The sequence below is a fragment of the Ovis canadensis genome, chromosome 10, assembly GCF_042477335.2.
Source record: "Ovis canadensis isolate MfBH-ARS-UI-01 breed Bighorn chromosome 10, ARS-UI_OviCan_v2, whole genome shotgun sequence".
Classification (NCBI taxonomy): domain Eukaryota; kingdom Metazoa; phylum Chordata; class Mammalia; order Artiodactyla; family Bovidae; genus Ovis; species Ovis canadensis.
The window spans coordinates 89,926,854-89,949,519 of NC_091254.1; the positions used below are offsets into that span (position 1 = coordinate 89,926,854).

Here is a 22,666-nt window from a genome sequence, read left to right on the forward strand (position 1 = left end):
ACCGGGGTCACTTGCTTTTGCCCTTTGGCGTTCTGATGGTCCAAAGAGGAAGAGATCTGCACTGAGACAGAATTACACCCATTTTACCAGAGTGAGCAAAAATAAGGATTCTGCTTTTTCCTCCATTTCTGATAAATTTGTCCCTTATTTGACACTCACCTCTCCCTGGGGTTTCCTGGGCAGGCCTGGAAGACGTCCCTCACCAGCATCCCTCCTGCCCATGCACCGCACAGAGGCCAAAAGACTGAGCCACAGCCCATGGGTCTCCCCCACCATGCGCCCTGACTCCTCCCTGAGAAGTGAACCCACAGCGGCTGCAAACGGCAATCCTGTGTGTGTGTGTATCTGCTTTGGACACAAAAGACTATCTCTTCCTTTCAGTACAGAATGGAGCACTTGATTAAGGTGTGATATAATTGCATTGTGAGAGAGTTGGCCCTGAAAATGTCTTGGTGTTTGTGAAGCGGGCCGCACGCTCGTGTGTATTTGCACCCCATGCTAATCTCACAAATGGCCCTGTTCTGCTGGTGGGGGGACAGATAGCTGTTCTTTTGCTCTAGCGCCCAAGCGAAGCTCCCCACTTCTCCTTGCCCTGTTGCCATAGTAACTGAAACATAGTTCTTCAAAACAGGGAAGGAATCTCTCTGGGCAGTTGGGAACCTAGCAAAGTGAGAACATACGTGGGCCGCAGTTATTACAGATGCTGGTGGAAACACCTAATTATTAATAGTCAGAAGCACGGCTGCAGTTTGTAGGTGAATTTGACTGTCACTTGTGGGGTGGGTTGTAAAAGATGGAGGAATGGGCTCTTGTCTTCACTGTAGTCCCACATGTTCTTCCATGAGCATCAAAATTGTCATACAGGGTCAGACCACAGGTTTTATAAGAGAGAACTCAATTTTTCTGAGTGTTTTATTCCCAGTATATAGACTAGTCAGTGTAGGTATGCTCCTCCAACCCCCTCAAAAGACTGGAGATACAGCCCCAAATAGAGGAATCCGCTAAGAATCAGGATTTGTGCATCCTTTCCTGTGAGAAATTTTTATTTTCAACCTTATCAGCTCCTAGAGTCGTAATCTTTTGGAAAGAACTTAAAGGGCCATCTGACTTCTGTGTGCTGTTCTAAATAGAAATGTATTGATGTATTATTTCAAAGGGATGCTTTATTTGTTTTATTATTTTTATGTTTATGAACAATTGGGAATTTACCAAAATTTCTTGGCAGTTGTGAAGATAGTTCCTAAAGGGCAAAGGCACACGAAAGATTATTATTACCATTTTTTGCTTTTTGGTTCAAAACACCCTTTTAGGGATAACTGGACTTGAATGTAGCATAAACTATTTTAAAATAATGTTTGAGTGGAAATGTAAAGTAATATAGCCAATATGGAAGGCAATATGGTTTTTCCTCAAAAAGTTAAACGGAGAGTTACCATATGAGGGACTTCCTGGTGCTTAAGGGCTCCCAGCAGCGAAGACTCTGCACTTGCACTGCAGGGGTTCGATTCCTGGTCAGAGAACTAAGATCTGGCATGTCGTGCGGTGTAGCCTAAGGGGGAAAAAGATGAATTACCACATAATCCAGCAGTTCCACTTCTGAGATATACCCAAAAGAATTGAGAGCAGGGCCTTGAAGAGATATTTGTTCATAGCAGCATTATTCACAGTTGCCGAAAGGTGGAAATAACCCGTGTCCATCAGTGGACGAATGGATAAACAAAATCTGATATGTACATGTGGTGGAGTATTATTTAACCTGAAAAAGGAAGGAAATTCTCACATATGCCACAACATGGGTGAACGTTGTAGCCATTGTGCTAATAGAAATAAGGAAGCCGCAAAAGGACGCATTCTGTATGATTTCACTTTACATGAGGCGCCTAGAGTAGTCAAATTCATAGAGACAGGAGAATAGTGGTTTCCAAGAGCTGGGGGCAGAGAGAATGGGCGGGCTGGTGTTTCATGGACACATACGTCTCAGTTTGGGAAGATGAGAAGTTCCAGAGATAGATGGTGGTGATGGTTACACAACAATGGGAGTGTACTTAATGCCATTGAATCGTAGGCTTAAAAATGGTTAAAATGGTAAATTTAGTGTTGTGTTTGTTTTACCACAATAAAGAAGTAATATTTGACCAGCAGAGGTGTAAAACGATGGGATACAGATCAGTTCAAGGTGGGAAATACTGATCTTTCCGGAGTACTAAATCTTGAAGACTTAACATGATCAGTAGATTGTTAGAGAGCATCACTGACTCCATGGACATGTATCTGAGCAAACTCCAGGAGACAGTGGAGGAGAGAGGCGTCTGGCGTGCTGCAGTCCATGGGGTTGAGAAGAGTCAGACACAACTTCATAACTGTGCATGTGTGCTAACTTGTTTCAGTTGTGTCCAACTCTTTGCAACCCTATGGCTGATAGCCCTCCACGCTCCTCTGTCCATGGGATTCTCCATGCAACAATACTGGGGTGCGTTGCCATGCCCTCCTCCAGGGGATCTTCCCGACGCAGGGATCAAACCCATGCCTGTTAAGTCTCCTGCATAGGCAGACGGGTTCTTTACCACTAGCACCACCTGAGAAGCTTGACTTAGTGACTGAACAACACCAAATAGATTGTTTCATCGTTGCTCAAATAAGGCCGCTGTAAAATTTCACCCAGGGCTTCAGCCCTCCAGCCCCTTTCATGACCGCCTTCACTCACTCCATCATGCCTCTTCCACTGGAATGTCCAAAGGCCTGGGGTAAGGAGTGCCAGGCTGCGCATGAGCACGTGGTCAGCTCAGCACCCGCATGCTCTGCTGGTGGGAGGATAAATTAGTACAGCCCTTTGGGAAGACAGTCCAGGAAAGTCTGTGAAGAGCATGATGGTGACCACTTCCACCCCTTTTAGCCCTCTGAGGACAGCAGCTGATGGAAACATGTGGCCCTCTCTCCTTAAAAGCTTGCCAGCCAACCACCCATCCAGCCCTGAGTTCATTTGTTCCTTCAGTTTGCTTGAGAGTCCAGTCCAGTCCCCCTGTGCTGGCCAGGCAGGGGTCTGAGAGCTACACACACAGCTGTGTTGGGTCAGGACAGGGAGGTGCAGTGTGGAGGTGTGTGGAAAGCACCTGGTTAACACCAATATGTGTTAACTCTCTAGTTAGTAATGTGTAAGTGTCTTTGTCAGGATTCTCCAGAGAGGCAGAACCAATAGGGTACATCCATGTGTGTGTGTGAGTGTGTAATATATAAGAGATGTATTGTAAGGCCAAAAAGATTGTGGAGGCCGGCATGATTACGGGCATGATTATGGAGGCCGACAAGTCCTAAGAGCGGCAGTCAGAAGGCTGGGGACCCAGGAGAGACTTTGGTGTATGTTCCCGTCTGAAGCTGGCAAACTTGAGAACCAGGAAGAACCGATGTTTCAGTTCAAGTCTGAAGTATCAGGGGGGAAAAAAGACCTCATGTCCCAGCTGGAAGCTTTTGGGCAGGAGGAGTTTCTTTTAACTGGGGGAGTAAGTCGACTTGGCGTGTACGCACCACTGGCTTATTCAGTACCTTCAACTGTTGGATGAGGCCGACCCACACTAGGGAAGGCTCTACTCAGTCTCCTAACCCACATGTTAATCTCATCCACACATATCTGCAAGACACAGCCAGAATGAGGTTCCACCAAACGTCTGGGCACCCTGTGGCCTAGTCAAGTTGACATATAACGTTAACCTTCATGGTATTATCCATTAAAATAATTTAGAATTAATTGTGCTGCCTAAATCATCATTGCAGTCCAAATTGCTCTTTAACTCAGCTTTGAATTTGAGTGACATGAAAAGTCCTGAATCAAGTTCTTTTCTGCACCTGGTTGAGTCTGGACTGCCATTGAGATAATCCAAAAAAGTATTAGGCCCGGAACTTATAGGATCAATACACTTTTGTGTGTGAAGTGATAGTGTGTGTGTAACAAGAAGGGCAACTTGGAAGTCCCTTGGCTTCCCTGCTTCCATCTGAGCCCTCCAGCCTATGCTGCTGGCTGAGGGTCATCCATGGGTGAGGCAAGAGCATCTCCGAGCCAGGTATCAGGGTCAAGGCTAAGATGTGGAGTCCTCGGTTAGGGTCCCGGACTCTGATCAGCATGTTCCGCCTGGCCTTGGCTTCAGAGAGCTCTGCTGCTTGTGAAGAGAGCTCAGCCCAAGCCTCCACCCACCGTCCCACGCTGCCCAGTCAACCAAGCCCCAGATCCGGATGTTTGCCTGGGCTCCGGCAAGCTGTTTCTCTGTCTGTGTTTGCTATAAGTTAGGTGGAGCCCCCATCTGGGCCCTCCAGACCCTTAGCTACCTGGGCCAGAAGAGAGGAGTGGAGTCTGGGCAGAAGCTTAAGGGCAGGTAGGATTACATGCTGGCCACTCTCAAAGTCCAGTGACTCCCGATTCTTTCTAGGATCAATAAGACACTTTGGTGGTACTCTGAAACCGTGATGCAGAGGTTCTTATCTTGGCTGCACCTTGAAATCTCCCTGGAAGCTTTAAAAAAAAACTGATGCCTGGGATTCACCACAAGGCTCTGATTTAATTGGGTTGGAGTGTGGCCTGGGGTTTTCTCTTTTTCTAAGTTCCCCGGTCTGTAATGTGCAGCCAAAGTAGAGACCTCTGTGCTAGCAGTCAGCTAAGTAAAGAAACCACTAACTTGGGTGAGAAGTCACATACCAAGCTGCAGAGTCTCAAATGGACATTAGTTTAGTTGATAGTTGCTGCTATTTCAAATACTATCATTTTTTTTAATCAGGAAGACTTTTCTTTAAACATGAGTTGTTTTTTTTTTTCAAGTTTGCTGCATTTTCAGTTATGACTTTATTACTTTCACAGCATCTACTTGTATATGTGGACTTCCCAGGTGGCTCAGTGATAAAGAATCTGCCTGCCAGTTCAGGAGAGGGACACGGGTTGGATGCCTGGCTTGGGAAGATCCCCTGGAGAAGGAAATGGCAACCCACTCCAGTATTCTTGTTTGGGAAATCCCATGGACGGAGGACCCTGGTGTGCTGCAGTCCATGGGGTCACTAAGAGTCAGACACGACTGAGCGACTTCACTTTCACTTTTCACTTTCATGCATTGGAGAAGGAAATGACAACCCACTCCAGTGTTCTTGCCTGGAGAATCCCAGGGACGGGGGAGCCTGGTGGGCTGCCGTCTATGGGGTCATACAGAGTCGGGCATGACTGAAGTGACTTAGCAGCTTGATTTGATCGCACTGGGTGGGGTTCAGGATTTGACAAATTTTACAAGCTCCCCAGGTGATGGTTATGTTGAATCCTAGGTGGATAACCCCAGCAGCACTGGGGCCTAGCTTATGCCTCCTGTGGTATACATGGTTAATAAATGATATCTGCTGGAGGAGGAAAAGGGAGAAGACCAAAGCAAGGCCAGGAGGGAGCCCCCTCCAGCCAGAAGAGCCCCTGAACCTACCAAGGGATGTCTTATCTGAAATAAGGTCCCTCTGTAGAGAGAACTCACCATAAGGCCACCAGATTTTTTTCCACTCATCTTATGCCCTTGTTTTGCATACTGTTTGAATACATTTACATGTTGACTATCAAGAGGCCCTAATTTCAAATATGTAAGATAAAATAAATTGGATCTTGCACCCACCGCAATTGTGTTCATACGCAGTAGTCAGTGCTGAGCACAACTGTAGTCGGGAACAGATTTTAAAACAGCCTGAGGTGGGGGAAGGAGAGGACAAGCCAGGAGGACAGGAGGAGGGCGGCTTGGGGAAGCCACGACAGGTTCCTGCCACACCTGCTGAGCGACAGCCCCCACCGGGACCTCAGAGTCTGCGACATAACCTGAAGCCTGAACTGTGCCCCCTACACCTCTCTCCTCATTATTCCAGACAGTCCTAACCACCTGTGATCTCGCTCCCTGAAGCTTCATTCTATACGGGCCTGTAGTCTGCCAGAGCTGCTTGTGGGCCATCTTCTGGGTGTCCCTGGACCTGCTGGACTTGACCTGCATCTTCTGTGCCACCTCCCCACAGTGCCCAGCACAGTGTGGGTCAGGACTGCCCTGTGTGGTTGTGCAGGGTGTGCCCTGATCAAGGCGCCTACCAAACTGAGGCCACGCGTGGGGCTGAGTTTCACCTCATCTCTATGCATCAAAGCTGCCACCTCAGGAACAGGAGGCACCTCTCGGCCCTTCCACCTGCTGGCAGGCTCCAGGGAGCACCTTCTAATATGCACAAAGGGACCTGCCCGTGGTGCTAGTGGAGAACTGATGCAGGTCACCCAGTGTGTGCTTGCTAAGGGCTCACTGAATGCATGAACAGAAGAACAAAGTAGATGCAGGGAGGGTAAATAAGACGCTACCACGGTCTTCTAAGTAAAGGTGAAGAAGGTCCCAAATGAGGACATCCACTGTATTTATAAAAAGGAGTAAACAGAGAAGGAACAGTCTGTGGCTTGGGTTAAAGCTTCCAGAATGGCAAAGGAGAGAGGGAATAGAAAATGGCCTCCTACCTGTAACCAACACTTAAGCTTGACTCTTGCCCAAGAAGAGTAAGGACAGGGTGGTCACAGAAGAGTCCCACTTCCTGGAGAGCTGGCTTTGGGTGGGTAATGCTGCTGCTGCTGCTAAGTCGCTTCAGTCGTGTCGTGCGACCCCGTAGACGGCAGCCCGCCAGGCTCCCCCATCCCTGGGATTCTCCAAGCAAGAACACTGGAGTGGGTTGCCATTTCCTTCTCCAATGCATGAAAGTGAAAAGTGAAAGTGAAGTCGCTCAGTCGTGTCCGACTCTTAGTGACCCCATGGATTGCAGTCCACCAGGCTCCTCTGTCCATGGGATTTTCTAGGCAAGAGTACTGGAGTGGGGTGCCATTGCCTTCTCTGGGGTGGGTAATGAGGTAACAGAATTGTGTGCCTCTTGTAAGCAAGGCCCTGTGCTAAGGAAGGGTGGGGAGACCTAAGACTGCCCTTCCATCAGCAAGCTTGTGATCTAACTGAGGGTTTCTGGTGTCCAGCCAGATTCCTGACATGGGGCTATGCTGACCAGCACCACCCGGGTGTCAGATCACCATAGTAGCTATGCATGAGTATACTAGTTGACTCTCTCCTGTATGGGGCAGCCATTATGGTGCTTCTCACACTCTTTTCTGACTGCCAGTCACAATATGGGCTTGAACCACACAAAATTAGCATTTTTGGTGGCCAAAATGGTCAGATGTCAGCAATTTCATATAGGTGGTTCTTACACTCTCCACAATATTATCCTGCCACTTGAAACCTCTTACATGATTTTACTAGTTTGTTTTAAGGCTTTCCTGGTGGTTCAGGTGGTAAAGAATCCACCAGCAATGTGGGAGACCGGGTTTGACCTTGGATTGGGAAGATCCCCTGGAGAAGGAAATGACAAACCACTGCAGTATTCTCGCCTGGGGAATCCCAAGGACAGAAGAGCCTGGTGGGCTACAGTCCGTGGGATTGCAAATGAGTTGGACACGACTGAGCGACTTTCATTTCACTTTACTTCAAGCCTATTATAAAAGGATTTTTTTAGAAAAGAGTGATGGTTGGACTTAGCTGGTGGTACAGTGGATAAGAACCCACCTGTCAATGCAGGGGACACAGGTTCGATCCCTGGCCCTGGGAAAATTCCACATGCTACATGGCAGTTAAGCCAGTGCGTCACAACAGCTGAGTGCGCTCCTCAACAAGAGAAGCCACTGTAATGCAGAGCCCACGCGCTGTAACTGGAGAGTAGCCCCTGCTCACCACAGCTAGAGGAAGCCCGTGAAAATCAGTGAAAACCCAGCGCGACCAAAAGCAAATAAAGATTTAGGAAAATAAACCTGTGTAAGAAAAATAAAGTCATGCTTTAAGTGTGCAAAATAGGATAAGAGTGTAGAAGCAGAGAAATCTTAATCCTGGACTGCACAGTTCAGAGGCATCCCTAAAAACATTTTGATGTACTTTATTTCAGATGTTTTCCTTTGCATTTTTTATAAAGTTGAGATGTTATTGCATATATAATGTTATATTTTCTGTTTATGAAAAGAACAGTCTTCATATAACAGTAAATGTTTTTAACACACTTTTTAATGATGGCATTAAAATGTCATTGGTTGTAGGTATTATAATTTATCCTGCTGATGGACCTAAAGATTGTTTTCAGTTCTTAATATTATATATATCTAGTTTTATTTCTGATCATTTAAAAAAATAAATTTCTGTCTTAATTCATTTGGGCTGCTGTAACAAATTGCCATAGACTGGGTGGCTTATAAGCAATAGAAATTTATTTCTCACAGTTCTAGAGGCTGGGGCATCCAAGTTCAATGCTCTGGAAGAGTCAGTGTCTGACAAGAATGCACTTCCTGGTTCATAGATGGCAGTCTTCACTATGTCCTCTCATGGCAGAGCCAGCTTGGGAGCTTTCTGGTGTCTCTTTTATAAGGGCACTAATCACCTATGTTCTCTCCTTCATAACTAATCACCTCCCAAATGCCCCCCTCTCCATCATTTTGGGGATTATGTTTCAACAGGTGAATTTTAGAGTGGGGGACACAAGAATTTAACCTACAGCAATTCCCAGCAGGAATTGGGTTGAGTTACTTGAAATTACTGGATATGAAGCAGGAAACTTTTTTAAGTGTCTTGGTTTATAGCATCCATTGGCTTTCCAGAAAGCACGTGCCTCTTGGTTAACTTCAGCCATGATGACAGAGCCAGTCCTTTGCTGATTCTGGTTTGGTTACCAATGATAAACGCTGTTTTTGAACTCGTGAGAGTTTCAAAATGAATGGTCAGAAAAGGCTCCGCAGTCAGGTGGACCCTGAGCCAAGCCAGAAGGATCCATAAGTTTCAAATAAACTTCCAGCAGAAACACAGGTACAATGGAAATGATATGGCATTTTGTGGAGACAGTCATAACCTAATTTTCCTAGGGTAGACAGTTGCAGCCTGGGATATAAATTCAGAAAAGGGCTGTCAGCTGAGCCTGAGCTGAATCCTGTAGGTAATGGGGAGCTGTTGACAGTGTTTGAGCAGGGATAAGAGGGAAACAATGTTTCAGTGGTCATAGGAGTCTTTATCTGGGAAACCAGCAGAAACACCTCGAGCAGTAGCAGAAGACTTAAAAATGGTTTTCTGTTTTAAAAATTATACATCATATGAACATCCTAAGAATGATTTGCCCTCGGGATGTTTAACGTCATGGTGGTGTGACCTGTCAGCCATGTCTGTGTGGCTCCAGCTTTTACACTCAGGCGGCGTGGCTTGGAGACCACAGTGACTGGATCCACATTGGCAGTCAGAAGCTATTTCACACGGAGGAAATCTCAGTTTTCATGAAATGAAGGTCTCTTTGGTTTTTACGCATGCAGTCACAATAAATCCTCATGAGAATTGCCCTAAGAATTTCCTGGTAAATAAAAATTTTATCTCTTTTGATTGCATTTTTTGCCATTTTTAAAGGAAATGTATATGTTGCAAATTCTGGTTTCCAGTATGAATAAGTCAAACATGGTTGTTGCTATTCATTATATTTTCTCTTTTTAAAGATAAACCAGATATGTCAATCAATATGAAATGATGATGGATACTTTTAGAATTCTTCAATTATCTGGTGTATTTTATATTAAATACACTAGCTATATCTAGAGATATCAAATATCTATATCAAATATATTTATCAAATACTAAGTAAAATGTCTTGTAATTTTGTTGTTGTTTAGTCGCTCAATCATGTCCAACTCTTTGCGACCCATGGACTGCAACATGCCAGGCTTCCGTGTCCTTCACTATCGCCCGGAGTTTGCTCACACTCATGTCCATAGAGTTGATGATGCCATGTAACCATCTCATCCTCTGTCACCCCTTTCTCCTCCTGCCCTCCATCTTTCCCAGCATCAGAGTCTTTTCTAATGAGTCAGCTCTTTGCATCAGGTGGCCAAAGTATTGGAGCTACAGCATCAGTCCTTCCAATGGATATTCAGGGTTGATTTCGTTTAGGATTGACTGGTTTGATCTCCTTGCAATCCAAGGGACTCCCAAGAGTCTTCTCCAGCAACACAGTTCAAAAGCATCAATTTTTCTTGTAATATACATACACTTTTAAAATCCATCTATTTGTCACCATAGCTCACATAGCACAATGCTTATGTTATAGAAAAATAAGACTCAGACTCAAGTTTTATTAAGATATGCTATAAAAGCAAATAAGGGGGCCCTCACAAAACTGATGGGCCACCAAGGAGATTCTGATTTTTCTTGGTATACATTGTCACAAGCTACACTAATATGGCAAAATGTTATAACTGTATAAAATATTTGATGGAATTAACTTCAGATAACTACCAAATGTCAAGAGCTTTCACGGAGAGTATAGCTGACATACTTTTAGAAGGATGATGCTATTTACCCTGGGGGAGTAACACATTAGGGTGTTCCCAAGTTTGCTGGGGCTTTAACCTTTCCTTGACCGGGATTTTCATGACGTATAGCTCCATCTCTTAGGAGCAGGGCTAGTTTCATGGGTGTGCGACCTGCATGGTCACAGAGGCCCTATGCTTAGAAGGGTCTGGTGCTTCGTATGATGTTCTTCTATTTCCGTCTTGAAATTCTGCATACATTTTGAACAAGGGCTCTGCATTTTCATTTTAAACAGGATTCTTGTTGTTAGGTTGCTTTTGCGACCCTATGGGCTGTAGCCTGCTAGTCTTCTCTGTCCATGGGATTTCCCAGGCGAGAATACTTAGTGGGTTGCTGTTCCCTTCTCCAGGGGATCTTCCTGACCCAAGTCTCTTGCATTGGCAAGTGGATTCTTTACCACTGAGCCACCAGGAAAGCCCTTTACACAGGGTACCTCAAATGATCTAACTGGTCTTGGTGAGAACTGATTTCATTTTCCCTTGCCGTGTATTATGGGCTAAAACATGGTTTGTCCACAGGACCAAACTCAGACCAGGTTAGGGGCAAGGGCTGCAGTGAGCTACAGGAGCTTTCAGCCAACGCTTCTCATTTCCGCAGGAGGCTAAACTTAGTACAGTAGGAGAAGCGAGGAGAGAACAGAATTTCCAAGCAGGCAGGCTGCTGGAGCTGGAGTGTCTCCAGGAAGAGCAGTAGCGATGGCGGCCATGCCTGCCGCACCCACAACCACATCAAGCTGATAGCCCCCAGGCTCTAACTGATCGCTTCTTATACATTATTTCCTGTAACTTAATTTTCTCAACAAACTGCAAGGTGAGTATTACTTTTACACATGAAGAATCTGAGATTTTCAGCAGTCAAGTTGACCATAATTATAGAGCTATTATTACTAATGGTCTTTTCTTATTCACCTTTCTACTGTCTTAAGAAGTAGCTATTCCTCTTTGTTGTTAAAATTGAACGCAAATCACTTGTCTACTTAAAAAGATTCACTATCAGGGAGAGAGCCATAGATTTTGCTTACATGTATAGTTTACTTTCTTTTTCGTTTTTAAAAATATTTATTTATTTTGGCAGTTCCAGGTCTTACTTGCCACTTGGGATTTTCAGTTTTTGTTGTGGTCTGTGGGATTATTCTAGTTGTGGCATGTGGGATCTAGTTCCCTGACAAGGGATGGAACCCAGGCCCCCTGCACTGGGATCATGGAGTCTTAGCCACTGGACTACCAGGGAAGTCCCTAGATTGTTTATTTTCTACTTTTTACTTTCATATAATTGTAGGTAGTTTTACTCTTTGCGAGCTTTTGGATATAAATTTGCTTACTTTTCTTCCATGGATGTTACCCAGACAGTATATTAATGCTGGAAGGGTTTTTCCAACAGGAGATAGGTACACCCTCCTTCTTTTCTCAGAAGGTTGTGTCAGTAAACCGTGTTATATATTTTTTAGACCTCAGCCAAAATGACATTCTGTTTCTTGATTATTTCTATAATTATTTTCCTAGTCGTTATGTGTGATTATGTTCTGTGGTAATTCTAAAAAATTATCCATGTTTTCTCTTTTAATTTTGCATTTAAATAAGGTCTTTCAAAAGTCTGTAAGTAAATTCTATTCTGGACTAACTTGAATTATGTCTCCTGCAGGAAAGCGTCCCTGGCAGCTGATGTGTCCAGGCTTGGATGCAGTTCCTCACTCAGCCACAAGTACATCCCCCGGAGGGCCGTGCTGTACGTACCTGGCAATGATGAAAAGAAGATAAACAAGATTCCCTCCCTGAATGTAGACTGTGCGGTGCTCGACTGTGAGGATGGTGTAGCTGTGAACAAAAAGGTAACAGCATGATTTTTCCTTCAAGTGGAAAACAGAAATGCATTGAAATTTGGTAGCATTGCTCACGATTTGGAAAGAGTGTCCCATATTCACTGTGTGCTAATTACTAATATACTCATGGGCTTCCCTGGTGGCTCAGATGGTAAAGAATCCGCCTGCAATGCAGAAGACCCAGGTTTGATCCCTGAGTCAGGAAGATCCCCTGGAGAAGGAAATGGCAACCCCGCTCCTGTATTCTTGCTGGAGAATCCCATGGACAGAGGAGCCTGGTGGGCTACAGTCTTTGAGGTTGCAAAGAGCTGAACACGACTGAGCAACTAAGAACAATATATCAGCATGCGATATATTCTTGACCAGCCCTTGTATGGGTTCTGAATGTGTATGGTTCTTTTCTCCAAGAGACAGGAGGAATCCAGCCAAAATATATTTAAAACTGTGATCTTCAGTATATATGATTATGTGTGTGTGTATAGATACAGAGATATATGCTTAAAAAGAAAGAGAATTCGATTCTCAATCTGTTTCGGCTGTGATATTTGCTGGTTTAAGTAAATCAGTTAATCCTAGACTTATGGTATGAATTTTTCAGATCAATAAGATGAAATTAGGAATTTATGTCTTTTTACTGCCAGGTAAAAAGTGTAGTGAGTGACCTTATCTTTTCCGGGACAAGTGCCAATAACAAATAGTCTTCAATGGGTAAGTCACTGTTTTCCCTCCATAGTTAAAGGGAAACTACACACAGAACTTCAAACTTGCAGGTTCTAGCTGGTTTTCTCATGGCCTGATCAGAGAAATGCGTCTTAAAAAATACCCAGTTTGTAAACAGGTACAAAAGGTCCTTGCTGGCTGGTAACATGATGAATGCCTTTTGTTTCATTTTGGTTTGCTTATCTTCATTTTCTAGGTTTTTATAATGAACACAGATTTGTTCAAATAATTGGGTAAAACACATAAATCATTATAATAACTGATGTTGCCACGGAACTTTTTAAATTAAAAACATGTTTTCCCTCGACCTTCCCCTGTCCAGTCCCTCGACAGTGAGGTTGGGCTGGAGGCGCAGAGGAGCTGGCCATCTGAAGTTTTATCTATGTGGATAGTTTCTTTGCCTTGGTGATCTGAAATAGCATATTTGTCCTATACAACTTTTTTGATTAATTGTTTCCCTGGAGATTCTAGCAAACCAATAGTGGCCTTATTTTTTTTTAAAGTTAGTTTCCAGCATCTTTCTAATGGTGACACCAAGGCTTTACAAGTATATGGTAAAGGATTAGAATAAACACGTGGAATCTAAAGCATCTACCCAACATCTTTGGCATGCGCCGAGGAAAATACAATTAATCTTCTTCCACAGATTAAGGTAAATAGGGCTTTTCTTGAAGGATGTAATATGATTCCAGTATTCTTCCTTCCAGAACTCACATAGCCACTCTAAGATTAGATACTAAATTGTAGTTCTAGTTCTTTGTGACCCAGGGCGATTCACTCTACTTCTTTGCCTCAATTTCTTATCTGTACCATGGGATGACAAAAATCTTCTTTTGTCAGGGACAGGGATTATAACAAGGAGTAAGTTTGATAAAATGCCCTCGAGTAGTTTGATTTCCTATAGGAAATAGATTAGATAAATCCTGTAGTAATCATGATTAGAGGGGAATTTATTTTAGCATGTAGCACAGTGAGCCATTCGGTGCTCTGATAAACTTCTAATTATATTTCTTCACAAACCTTGAGGCTATCTTCCCATTCCTACCCAAGGATGTTTCCTGCCACCCAGTTGAGTTGGAAATATGGTTCATTCCTGCCTCATGTTTGCTTACTGTTAGTCTGCATTCTGAAGCGCATCCAAATACCTGGAGCCACTACTTAGGAGGAACCTAAGGAGGGGCGAGGGGAGAAGAGTTTAGGGTGGGCAAATTGTGCCCACTGTCTTGGTGAAGATGTGCAGACAGTCAGAACAGTGCAGTTCTCAGTGCACCTAAAATTGGTGTTAACTGCCAGACACACTATTATACACATGCTGTACTTGGAGTCAAGCAAATTTCCTTTTCTTACCCACAGAGAGTTCTGGTAGGCCAGGCCAGCACTTGTAAAACACATTTTTTCTCTTAAAATTTTTACTCAGGACTTAATTTTATCTCATATATTTCATTTCATAGCCCCAGCCTGTCAATGTCTTTTTGGGTTTTGATTTCCTCATCCAACATTTATGTTATCTGAGAACTTGACCAGCACCCTGTACAAAAATTTGACAGGTTTCTGATAGAGATGTTGAAGAGGTTGGAGCCAAGTGCTATGCAAACATGCCGCTAGAAACTTCTATTCAAGTTTATTTAACAAACATTTTTTTTTTTTTTGGCCACACCAGGCAGAATGTGGAGTTGTATTTTCCCATAACCCCTGCATTGGAAGTGCAGGGCCTTAACCACTGGACCACCAGGGAAGTCCCTTAACAGACATTTATATAGTGGTGACTAAATGCTAAGCATTGTTCTAAAGGTTTCAATTTGCATAACATCCCATTGAGTTACTATTATTATACTCCGTATACAGATAAGGAAGGCTTCCCTAATGGCTCAGCGGGTAAAGAATCTACCTGCAAGGCAGGAGACACAGGAGACTCAGGTTCAGTCCCTGGGTCGGGAAGATCCCCTGGAGGTAACACCAATTTTAGGTGCACTGAGAACTGCACTGTTCTGACTGTCTGCACATCTTCACCAAGACAGTGGGCACAATTTGCCCACCCTAAACTCCATCCCCACTCCAGTACTCTTGCCTGGAGAATCCCATGGACAGAGGAGCCTGGTGGGCTACAGTCCATGGGGTCGCAAAGAGTTGAACACGCCTGAGTGACTAAGCACAGCACATATGAGGAAGCTGAAGCATGGAGAGGTCAGGTTCATGAATGAGTTCTGTGAAGATGGTTATTCAGTCACCTGATTCTCTTAAAATCCAGTCTTTTCACAAGAAGAGACAAGAGATTTTTACCTAATGTGTTTCAAGATGAAGACTCCTTTCTGATCTACATGGTTTAGCAATGCCTTCTCTCTCCCTGTACCTCCATCTCTCCAAAAAAATGAGTTTAAGTAGATGAGACTTGATCTTGAAGAACCCCTGTCAGTACTGCCTCGTCATTACCACCTTCACTTTGAAGTGCTGCAGATAGAAAAATGGTAATAGCTACCATGTACTGAGAATGTAAGAGGTGCTATAATAAATACTTTAATTATCTTGTTTACTCCTTATATAAAACTTTGTCCAGGGTCCAGGAACACAGTGCCATTATATGGCAGAACCAAGATTTGAACCTCCTGAATTTTTGCCAGGAATCAGCCTCAAGTTCACTTGTTGGCATATTCAGTTCAGTTCAGTTCAGTCTCTCAGTTGTGTCCGACTCTTTGTGACCCCATGAATTGCAGCACGCAAGGCCTCCCTGTCCATCACTAACTCCCGGAGTTCACTCAGACTCATGTCCATCGAGTTGGTGATGCCATACAGCCATCTCATCCTCTGTCGTCCCCTTCTCCTCCTGCCCCCAGTCGCTCCCAGCATCAGGGTCTTTTCCAATGAGTCAACTCTTCACATCAGGTGGCCAAAGTATTGGAGTTTCAGCTTTAGCATCAGGCCTTCCAAAGAACACCCAGGACTGATCTCCTTTAGGATGGACTGGTTGGATCTCCTTGCAGTCCAAGGGACTCTCAAGAGTCTTCTCCAACATCACAGTTCAAAAACATCAATTGTTTGACACTCAGCTTTCTTTATAGTCCAACTCTCACATCCATACATGACCACTGGAAAAACCATAGCCTTGACTAGACGGATCTTTGTTGGCAAAATAATGTCTCTGCTTTTCAATATGCTGTCTAGGTTGGTCATAACTTTCCTTCCAAGGAGTAAGCGTCTTTTAATTTCATGGCTGCAGTCACCATCTGCAGTGATTTTGGAGCCCCCCAAAATAAAGTCTGACGCTGTTTCCCCATGTATTTGCCAGGAAGTGATGGGATATTACATAGCTCATATTATATAATCTATTCCTCCTTTCTCTGAAAGTTAGTACCTTGGCTTCTCTTTATCTTTTGTCACCTTTGTATACTCTGCAGTTTCTCAAAGATCACCGACAGAAGCATTGTATTCACATCTGCAAATTCTTCCAGTCTTTTAGGATTTTAGTGCATTTAAACTTGGTGACTTAAATTCATTTGAAATGTCCAGATAAGTCTGAAACTTCTGATGTAGCTCTTATTCTTTTTCCTTTCTTGAAGTCACCTTTTAATCATATTTCTTGTTGAATATTATTCCTCTTGATGGAGGAGATAGAGACCATTTTAATGTTTACTTCTTACCATGTTAAAACTCTCATTTCAAATGATCTAGTTATGGTTTGGCTAAACTGAACTCTTATTGCCTAATTCAACTTTCTTGGCATTATTAAAGCTTAGTCACTTCATTTTATATGTTTCATTTTATTTCTATTTTTAGTAACTGACCAATTCCATATTTCATCTGACTGGTTCTATGGAGTGTGGGCTTGTAATGAAAACAAGAGGCACTTCAGCAGAGCAGTTTATAAGTATATAATACCTTCCAGCAGTCTCTAATCCTGTCCTGTTAATCCAATTTGTGTTTAAGCAGCTCCTTCATGTCAGGGATGGCCTACCAGCTCACCTTCCAAGCATGGATGATGAAAAGACCATCTCCACTCCCCTCTTATCTTCTCCTTTTCCTTCTTAAATACATGAGGAGATACAAGGCTGTCTAAGCCACTGCTTGCTGGGACACAGTGAAAAGAAGCCAAGTAATGCAGAGATTTCTGGTGAATCTCCATGACGCTGGGTGAGGCCAAGAAGGTAGGAGTGAAATTGATAGAGGCAGGGCTCCTGGGCTGCTATTTTAGCTGAGTAAATATTTAACTTTGTTTAACGTTTCAATGTGTAAACTGAAATACTCAGTAAATATTGAGTACCTACTCAACCAGGCACCATGGCAAGCAGGAGGAGAACAAAGAGAGTGGCATGGTCCCTTGTCTCTAAACAATACACTTTTTGAATTATCTTTTCAACTTCAGGCATGATATTGACTCCATGCTATGGGAACTGTTTCTCACCCCACTACCACCCTGTCCCCATTGCATGTGAACCTTTCCCATCCTTCAGTTGTCCTAATACAGTTCTATGTAACTTTGATGAGATTGGTGTTCAGTGTAAAAAATAGCAGAGTTGAGTCACATAGTAATAAACTGATCACCTTTCCTTTTCTGCCAGCCTGTTGTTTTCCCTGGAGTTCATAGTTATCTTTTTTTCCGCCTGGTTTATTTTTCTATTCAGCTGTTGCTAATGCAAAACCCACCTCTTCCTAATTGTCTGAATTTCCTCTTAATATGTTTAAAAGCATCTGGTATTTTTTCAGTTTCATCTTCTTGGAGAACTCTCTCCTTGACTCTTCCGATCCCCTCAAGTCTGAAGTAGCTGTCCTTCAGGCCTGTAGCATAGTTGCAATCCCAAACTCACCTTTCTCCCACCCTGGGAATTCCTTCTCTTCTCAGCTGGGTTGGATATCCTGTTGTCTGAGTTTTTATATCTGAGTACATTTGGGTGAGGACACCTTCCAGGAGTTTCTGAGAAGAGGTTTCCCTGTGAAGGACAGAAGCAACTTATGTACAATCTGATTTTTTCCTAATTTGATTTGTAAAGAGCGGGAGTATATTTGGAGAGTAGGATCATGAGGGTCTTACATGGATCCTTCAGGAAGCCAAAGGAGGAGCTCTGAGTTGTGACTTGAAGAAGGCTTTTCTATGGGAACCTGAGCTAGTGAAATCTGGGCTGTTACTCATAGGCAACTTGATTTGAGACCAACAACCCAGGTCAGTGGAAAGGGTAGAGGGCTTGACAACAGACAATCCACGTAAAGGTCCCAATTTCAACACTATTTATCCAGGGAACTTGAGTCCTGTAGTTTATGAGGCTCTGTTTCTTTATCTGTCCCATGAGATTGGTAATAAAGAATCCTGTACTACCCACCACAGGGCTAGCTGTGAGGCGCAAATAGAAAAGCATTTTGCAAACTTGCAAGTGCTAGATAAATACTGCTTTTCTAAAGAAGCAGCCATGTCGTTTTTAAAATAATGAAGCTTAGAAGATTTAAGAGAATGGATATTTAGCATATTCCTTAAGGTGTCTCTTTCAAGTAATTTGATGGTCAAGAACAGACTATGGAGCCAGACTGTTGGATTCTGGTGTCTGGAGTCTGACATCAGCTTGTCCTAACAGTGTGACCTTGGACAAATGGACTTTAGCCCATCTCTCTGTGCCTCAGTTTCCTCATCTGTAAAATGAAGGCAGTAATGGTAACAACAGTATCTACCCCCACAAAATTATATTAAGTGGGTGGGTGGGTACTTGTAAAGTGCTTCTTAGGACAGTGCCTGGCATATAATGCGTTGAATGAGTAGTTGATAAATACCTCAGAGCAATTGTCTTAGCTGCAACCCTGGCCAAGAGTCTGATGCATCAACTCAAGTCACTGATGCTTGCTTAGAATGCCGAGGGTTACTGGTATTGGTTTGTACTCTGGATTCCTGACTCTCACAGGGTAATGTTTTGGCACAGGTAAGTTTTTGCTCTAAATGTCACAGAATTTGCCAGGTTTGCTATTATTATTATTAATTTTTTTTTAGCCTCTCTCTCCACTATTGTAGACAAAGAAAAGACTCTAGGGACAGCAAAATAACCACTTTTTCTTTCAAGCACCTTCACAGATTTCTTAACACTAGGGGGCTCGAAACAGCTATCTTAGAAAGATCTTACTTAATTTTTTTCCTCAGGAAAACAAAGAGAAAATTATCTTTCGCAAGCAGCTAAGCAGTAGATTTTCACTTTGCATCTCTGTGCTGGGTCCTTGACAGAAAGGAGTAAGAGAAGGGTGGAGGAAGGTGGCTGACTCTGAAGGCCTTTCTCCCCTGAGAATACCCTTGCACAGCACCATTCTCAGTTCTGGGAAACAGACCAGGAGGACAGCCCCGACTGGGGCTGGGGTGTTGGAGGAGGGGTGCCCTTAGCAGTTGAGGGGAGCCCATGGTCGGTGAGGGGTTGGAGAAGCAGCTCCCTTCCCCTCCCTCCGCTCTGCATGTGGAGCCCCTTGGGCTGCCAGGAGGGCTATCTTGTCGATTGTGAAAAGCAAGGGGAAGCTATTTGCCTCCTAAGTAACCGTCAGTGCTACAGAAACCCCAGAAGATCACTGCCCCCGCCCCCCGCCCAGGGCCATGTTCTTTGTTGCTTTTGTTTGTTGTAAAGACTTATTTCTTACTGGCTTTGCTGGGTCTTGGTTGCTGTGCACAGGCTTTCTGTAGTTGCAGTGATCGGGCCGCTTCTCAGCTGCGATGCTCGGCCTTCTCATTGCAGTGGCTTCTCTTGTTGCAGAGCTCTAAGAAACAAGGGCTTAGCAGCTGTGGTGCACAGGCTTAGTTGCTCTGCGGCATGTGGGCTCTTCTAGAATCAGGGGTCGAACCCACGTCCCCAGCACTGGCAGGTGGATTCTTTACCACTGGACCACCAGGGAAGCCCTAGGCCACATTATCTGATTGCTTCCCTCCATCCATCCTGGATACAAGGACCTATGTAAGGCCTAAAGGATTGTGGTTGTAGAGAGACAGTTGGAAGTAACACCATAGAGATGAGGGGAGTACACCTTTGTTCCCCACGATAAACCACTTTCTCAGTACTCTGCAGAGAGAGCGCTTCTTACCAGGACTCCTATAGTTACCTGTCAGAGTCTGCAGAACCCAGGAGTCATCGCATTTGCAAGCGTGTGTGCGTGCTCCGTCTCTTCAGTTGTGCCCGCCTCTTCGTGACCCCATGGACCGCATCTCCTGCACTGCAGGTGAATTCTTTACCTCTGAGCCACCAGGGAAGCCCATTTGCAAGTGTGAAAAGTGAAAGTGTTAGTCACTCAGTCGTGTGTGACTCTTTGTAATCCCGTGGACTGTAGCCCACCAGACTCCCCCATCCATGGGATTTTCCGGACAAGGATACTGGAATGGTTTGCCATTTCCTTCTCCAGGGGATCTTCCCAACCCAGGGATCGAACCTGGGTCTTCTGCATTGTGGGCGGATTCTTTACGGTCTGAGCCACCAGGGAAGCAACCATGAGTTGCTCATTAAGAAACACGAAATATTGAACTTCCCTGGGAGTCCAACAGTTAAGACTCTGCTCTTCCACTGCAAGGGGCACAGGTTCCATTCCTGGTCAGGGAGCTAAGATCTCACATGCCACTTGGCCAAAAAACCAAAAACAAAACACAAATATCAATATCAAATATCAATCAAGGTTGTTGACTTATCTTTAATCTTCAAGTAATATAAATATGAGTTCCTGACACTCTTCACGTTAAATCAGTTAACCCTTGAGTTCCTCTGTAAAGCTTTTAATTGCCTTTTTTTTCCTAACCTTTTTTTCTTCCCTGAGCTTATATATTCTAATTTGTGCTCTCTCATTTGGCTCTCCTGTGCAAGTGTGTGTGCTCTCACACATAGGTACATAGACATTAAGCCCCCATTTACACTTACTATATGCATACACAAATCGACTGGGTTAAATTTTAAATACTCCAATGCTTTCACTTTGGTTGAAATAAAATAGTAGAGTGGCAAGGAGGTGTGTTGTCCCAACAGGGAGAAAGCTAACTGACATTCAGTAAATGATTCAGTGTATACAGGGTGTGGGGAGCCAACGCCTCTTCAATAGGGGAGTGAAATTAGGATGGGAAGGTTCCTCTCCCAGGGACCTTGCTTTTATTAAAAGACTTGAGTGCTTGGGAGATTCTTCAATAGGAATTTTGGTGTCTGTGAGTCTTTTGGGAACAGTATGGAGAGATGAAATGTGCTTAGGAACTCTGCAAGGTCTTTTTGATCCTTAAAGGTTCTGATATGAAAACCAATCCAAGTTTTCATAAAAGCAGTCAAATATTTCCAGTCTTTTATTAATCTCTTTGTAGCCTTAAATAGTCTTTCCCTTTTGTGGAGTAATTGGTAAAACAGCAACAACAAAAACTCACTGCCACCACCCACCCCCGCAACTCCCATTGTTTTATTCTTCAAACTGGGCATCTTCTTAGTGCAAGGATTCAAATACCTTTATTACAGTCTTAATAGTCAGCAATTTCCATTTCATAAGCTCAGCAAAATCTCTTTATACAAAGAGATACAGGCTTCAAATTGCCGGTTATATCTTTTCCAGCAATTTATAAGAATCCAATTAAGTAAGATGGAGTGTCTATAACATGATATACCTGCCTATGGAAAGCCCAGGTCTAAAATTCAGGTTGAAAGAAAGGAACTTAGCTTAAATAAGCCAAACTTGATCAAAGTCGAAACTGTAGCCGTTTCCTCTGAAATGAAGTAAGAAATAGCTTGGAGACTAGAGTGAAAACCAGTCGGCTTATTTATTCCAACTTTGGTTACCAGTTGAAGTCTGTTCTTTTTAATCAGGGGAACACAGGTGGGTTTCACTAAAGAAGCCCAAGATGTTTCAGTTTGCTAAATCTCAGTGACCAAAGAACCAAGCGCACAAAGCCGCCACCAGAATACGGGGACACAGGCGGAAAGCAGACACAGCTGGAAATCCTGCAGGGCAAGTGCTTGATTCCAAAGAACTGGGTTTTGTCCCGGTTCGCTTATTTGGGTGGCCATAGGTCATATCACCTGAATACTCGTTGAAAGGACTGATGCTAAAGCTGTCACTCCAGTGGTTTGGTCATCTGAGCAAACAGCTGACCCACTGGAAAAGTCTCTGATGCTGGGAAAAGACTGAGGGCAGAAGGAGAAGAGGGCATCAGAGGATGAGATGGTTGAATGGCATCTTTGATGCAATGGACATGAACTTGGGCAAACTCTAGGAGATAGTGAGGGACAACAAAGCCAGGCATGCTGCAGTCCATGGGGTTGCAAAGAGTTGGACACGACTGGGCAACTGAACAACAATAGCAGCTCATATCAAAGTATTAAATACCACTGTGTTTTCAGTAATGAATTAGTGGGTATATTTTAAGGCAGAATTTAAAATTCTGATTTAGAGAGACAAGAAATAACATCCCTATACACCTGTGGATAATTAATCATCGACAAAGGAGGCAAGAACATACAAAGGGAAAAGACGTTCTCTTCAGAAAACAGTATTGGAAAAGTTGGACAGCTGAGGGTAAATCACTGAAATTAGAACACACCCTCACACCATACACAAAAATAAGCTCAAAATGGCTTAAGGACTTAAATATAAGACATGATACCATAAAACTCCTAGAAGAGAACATAGGCAAAATATCCTCTGATATAAATTGTACCAGTGTTTTCTTAGGTCAGTCTCCCAAGGCAATAGAAATAAAAAGTAAACAAATGAAACCTAACCAAATTTACAAGAATCTGTACAGCAAAGGAAGCCA

The 22,666-nt window shown here is 43.7% G+C and overlaps 1 protein-coding gene across 9 annotated transcripts in view; it reads left to right on the plus strand.

Moving 5' to 3' along the window:
* The window catches only part of CLYBL (citramalyl-CoA lyase), a 253,550-nt gene that overhangs the window by 111,345 nt on the left and 119,539 nt on the right, over positions 1-22,666 (plus strand). For all 9 annotated transcript variants that reach the window (XR_011259517.1, XR_011259518.1, XR_011259519.1 and 6 more), the window contains exon 2: positions 12,045-12,231. Coding sequence is in view for 5 of the 9 variants with exons in the window: in XM_069601954.1 (XP_069458055.1) it covers positions 12,045-12,231 (187 nt within the window). In the remaining 4 variants the exon portion in view is untranslated. The remainder of the gene's footprint in view (positions 1-12,044; positions 12,232-22,666) is intronic.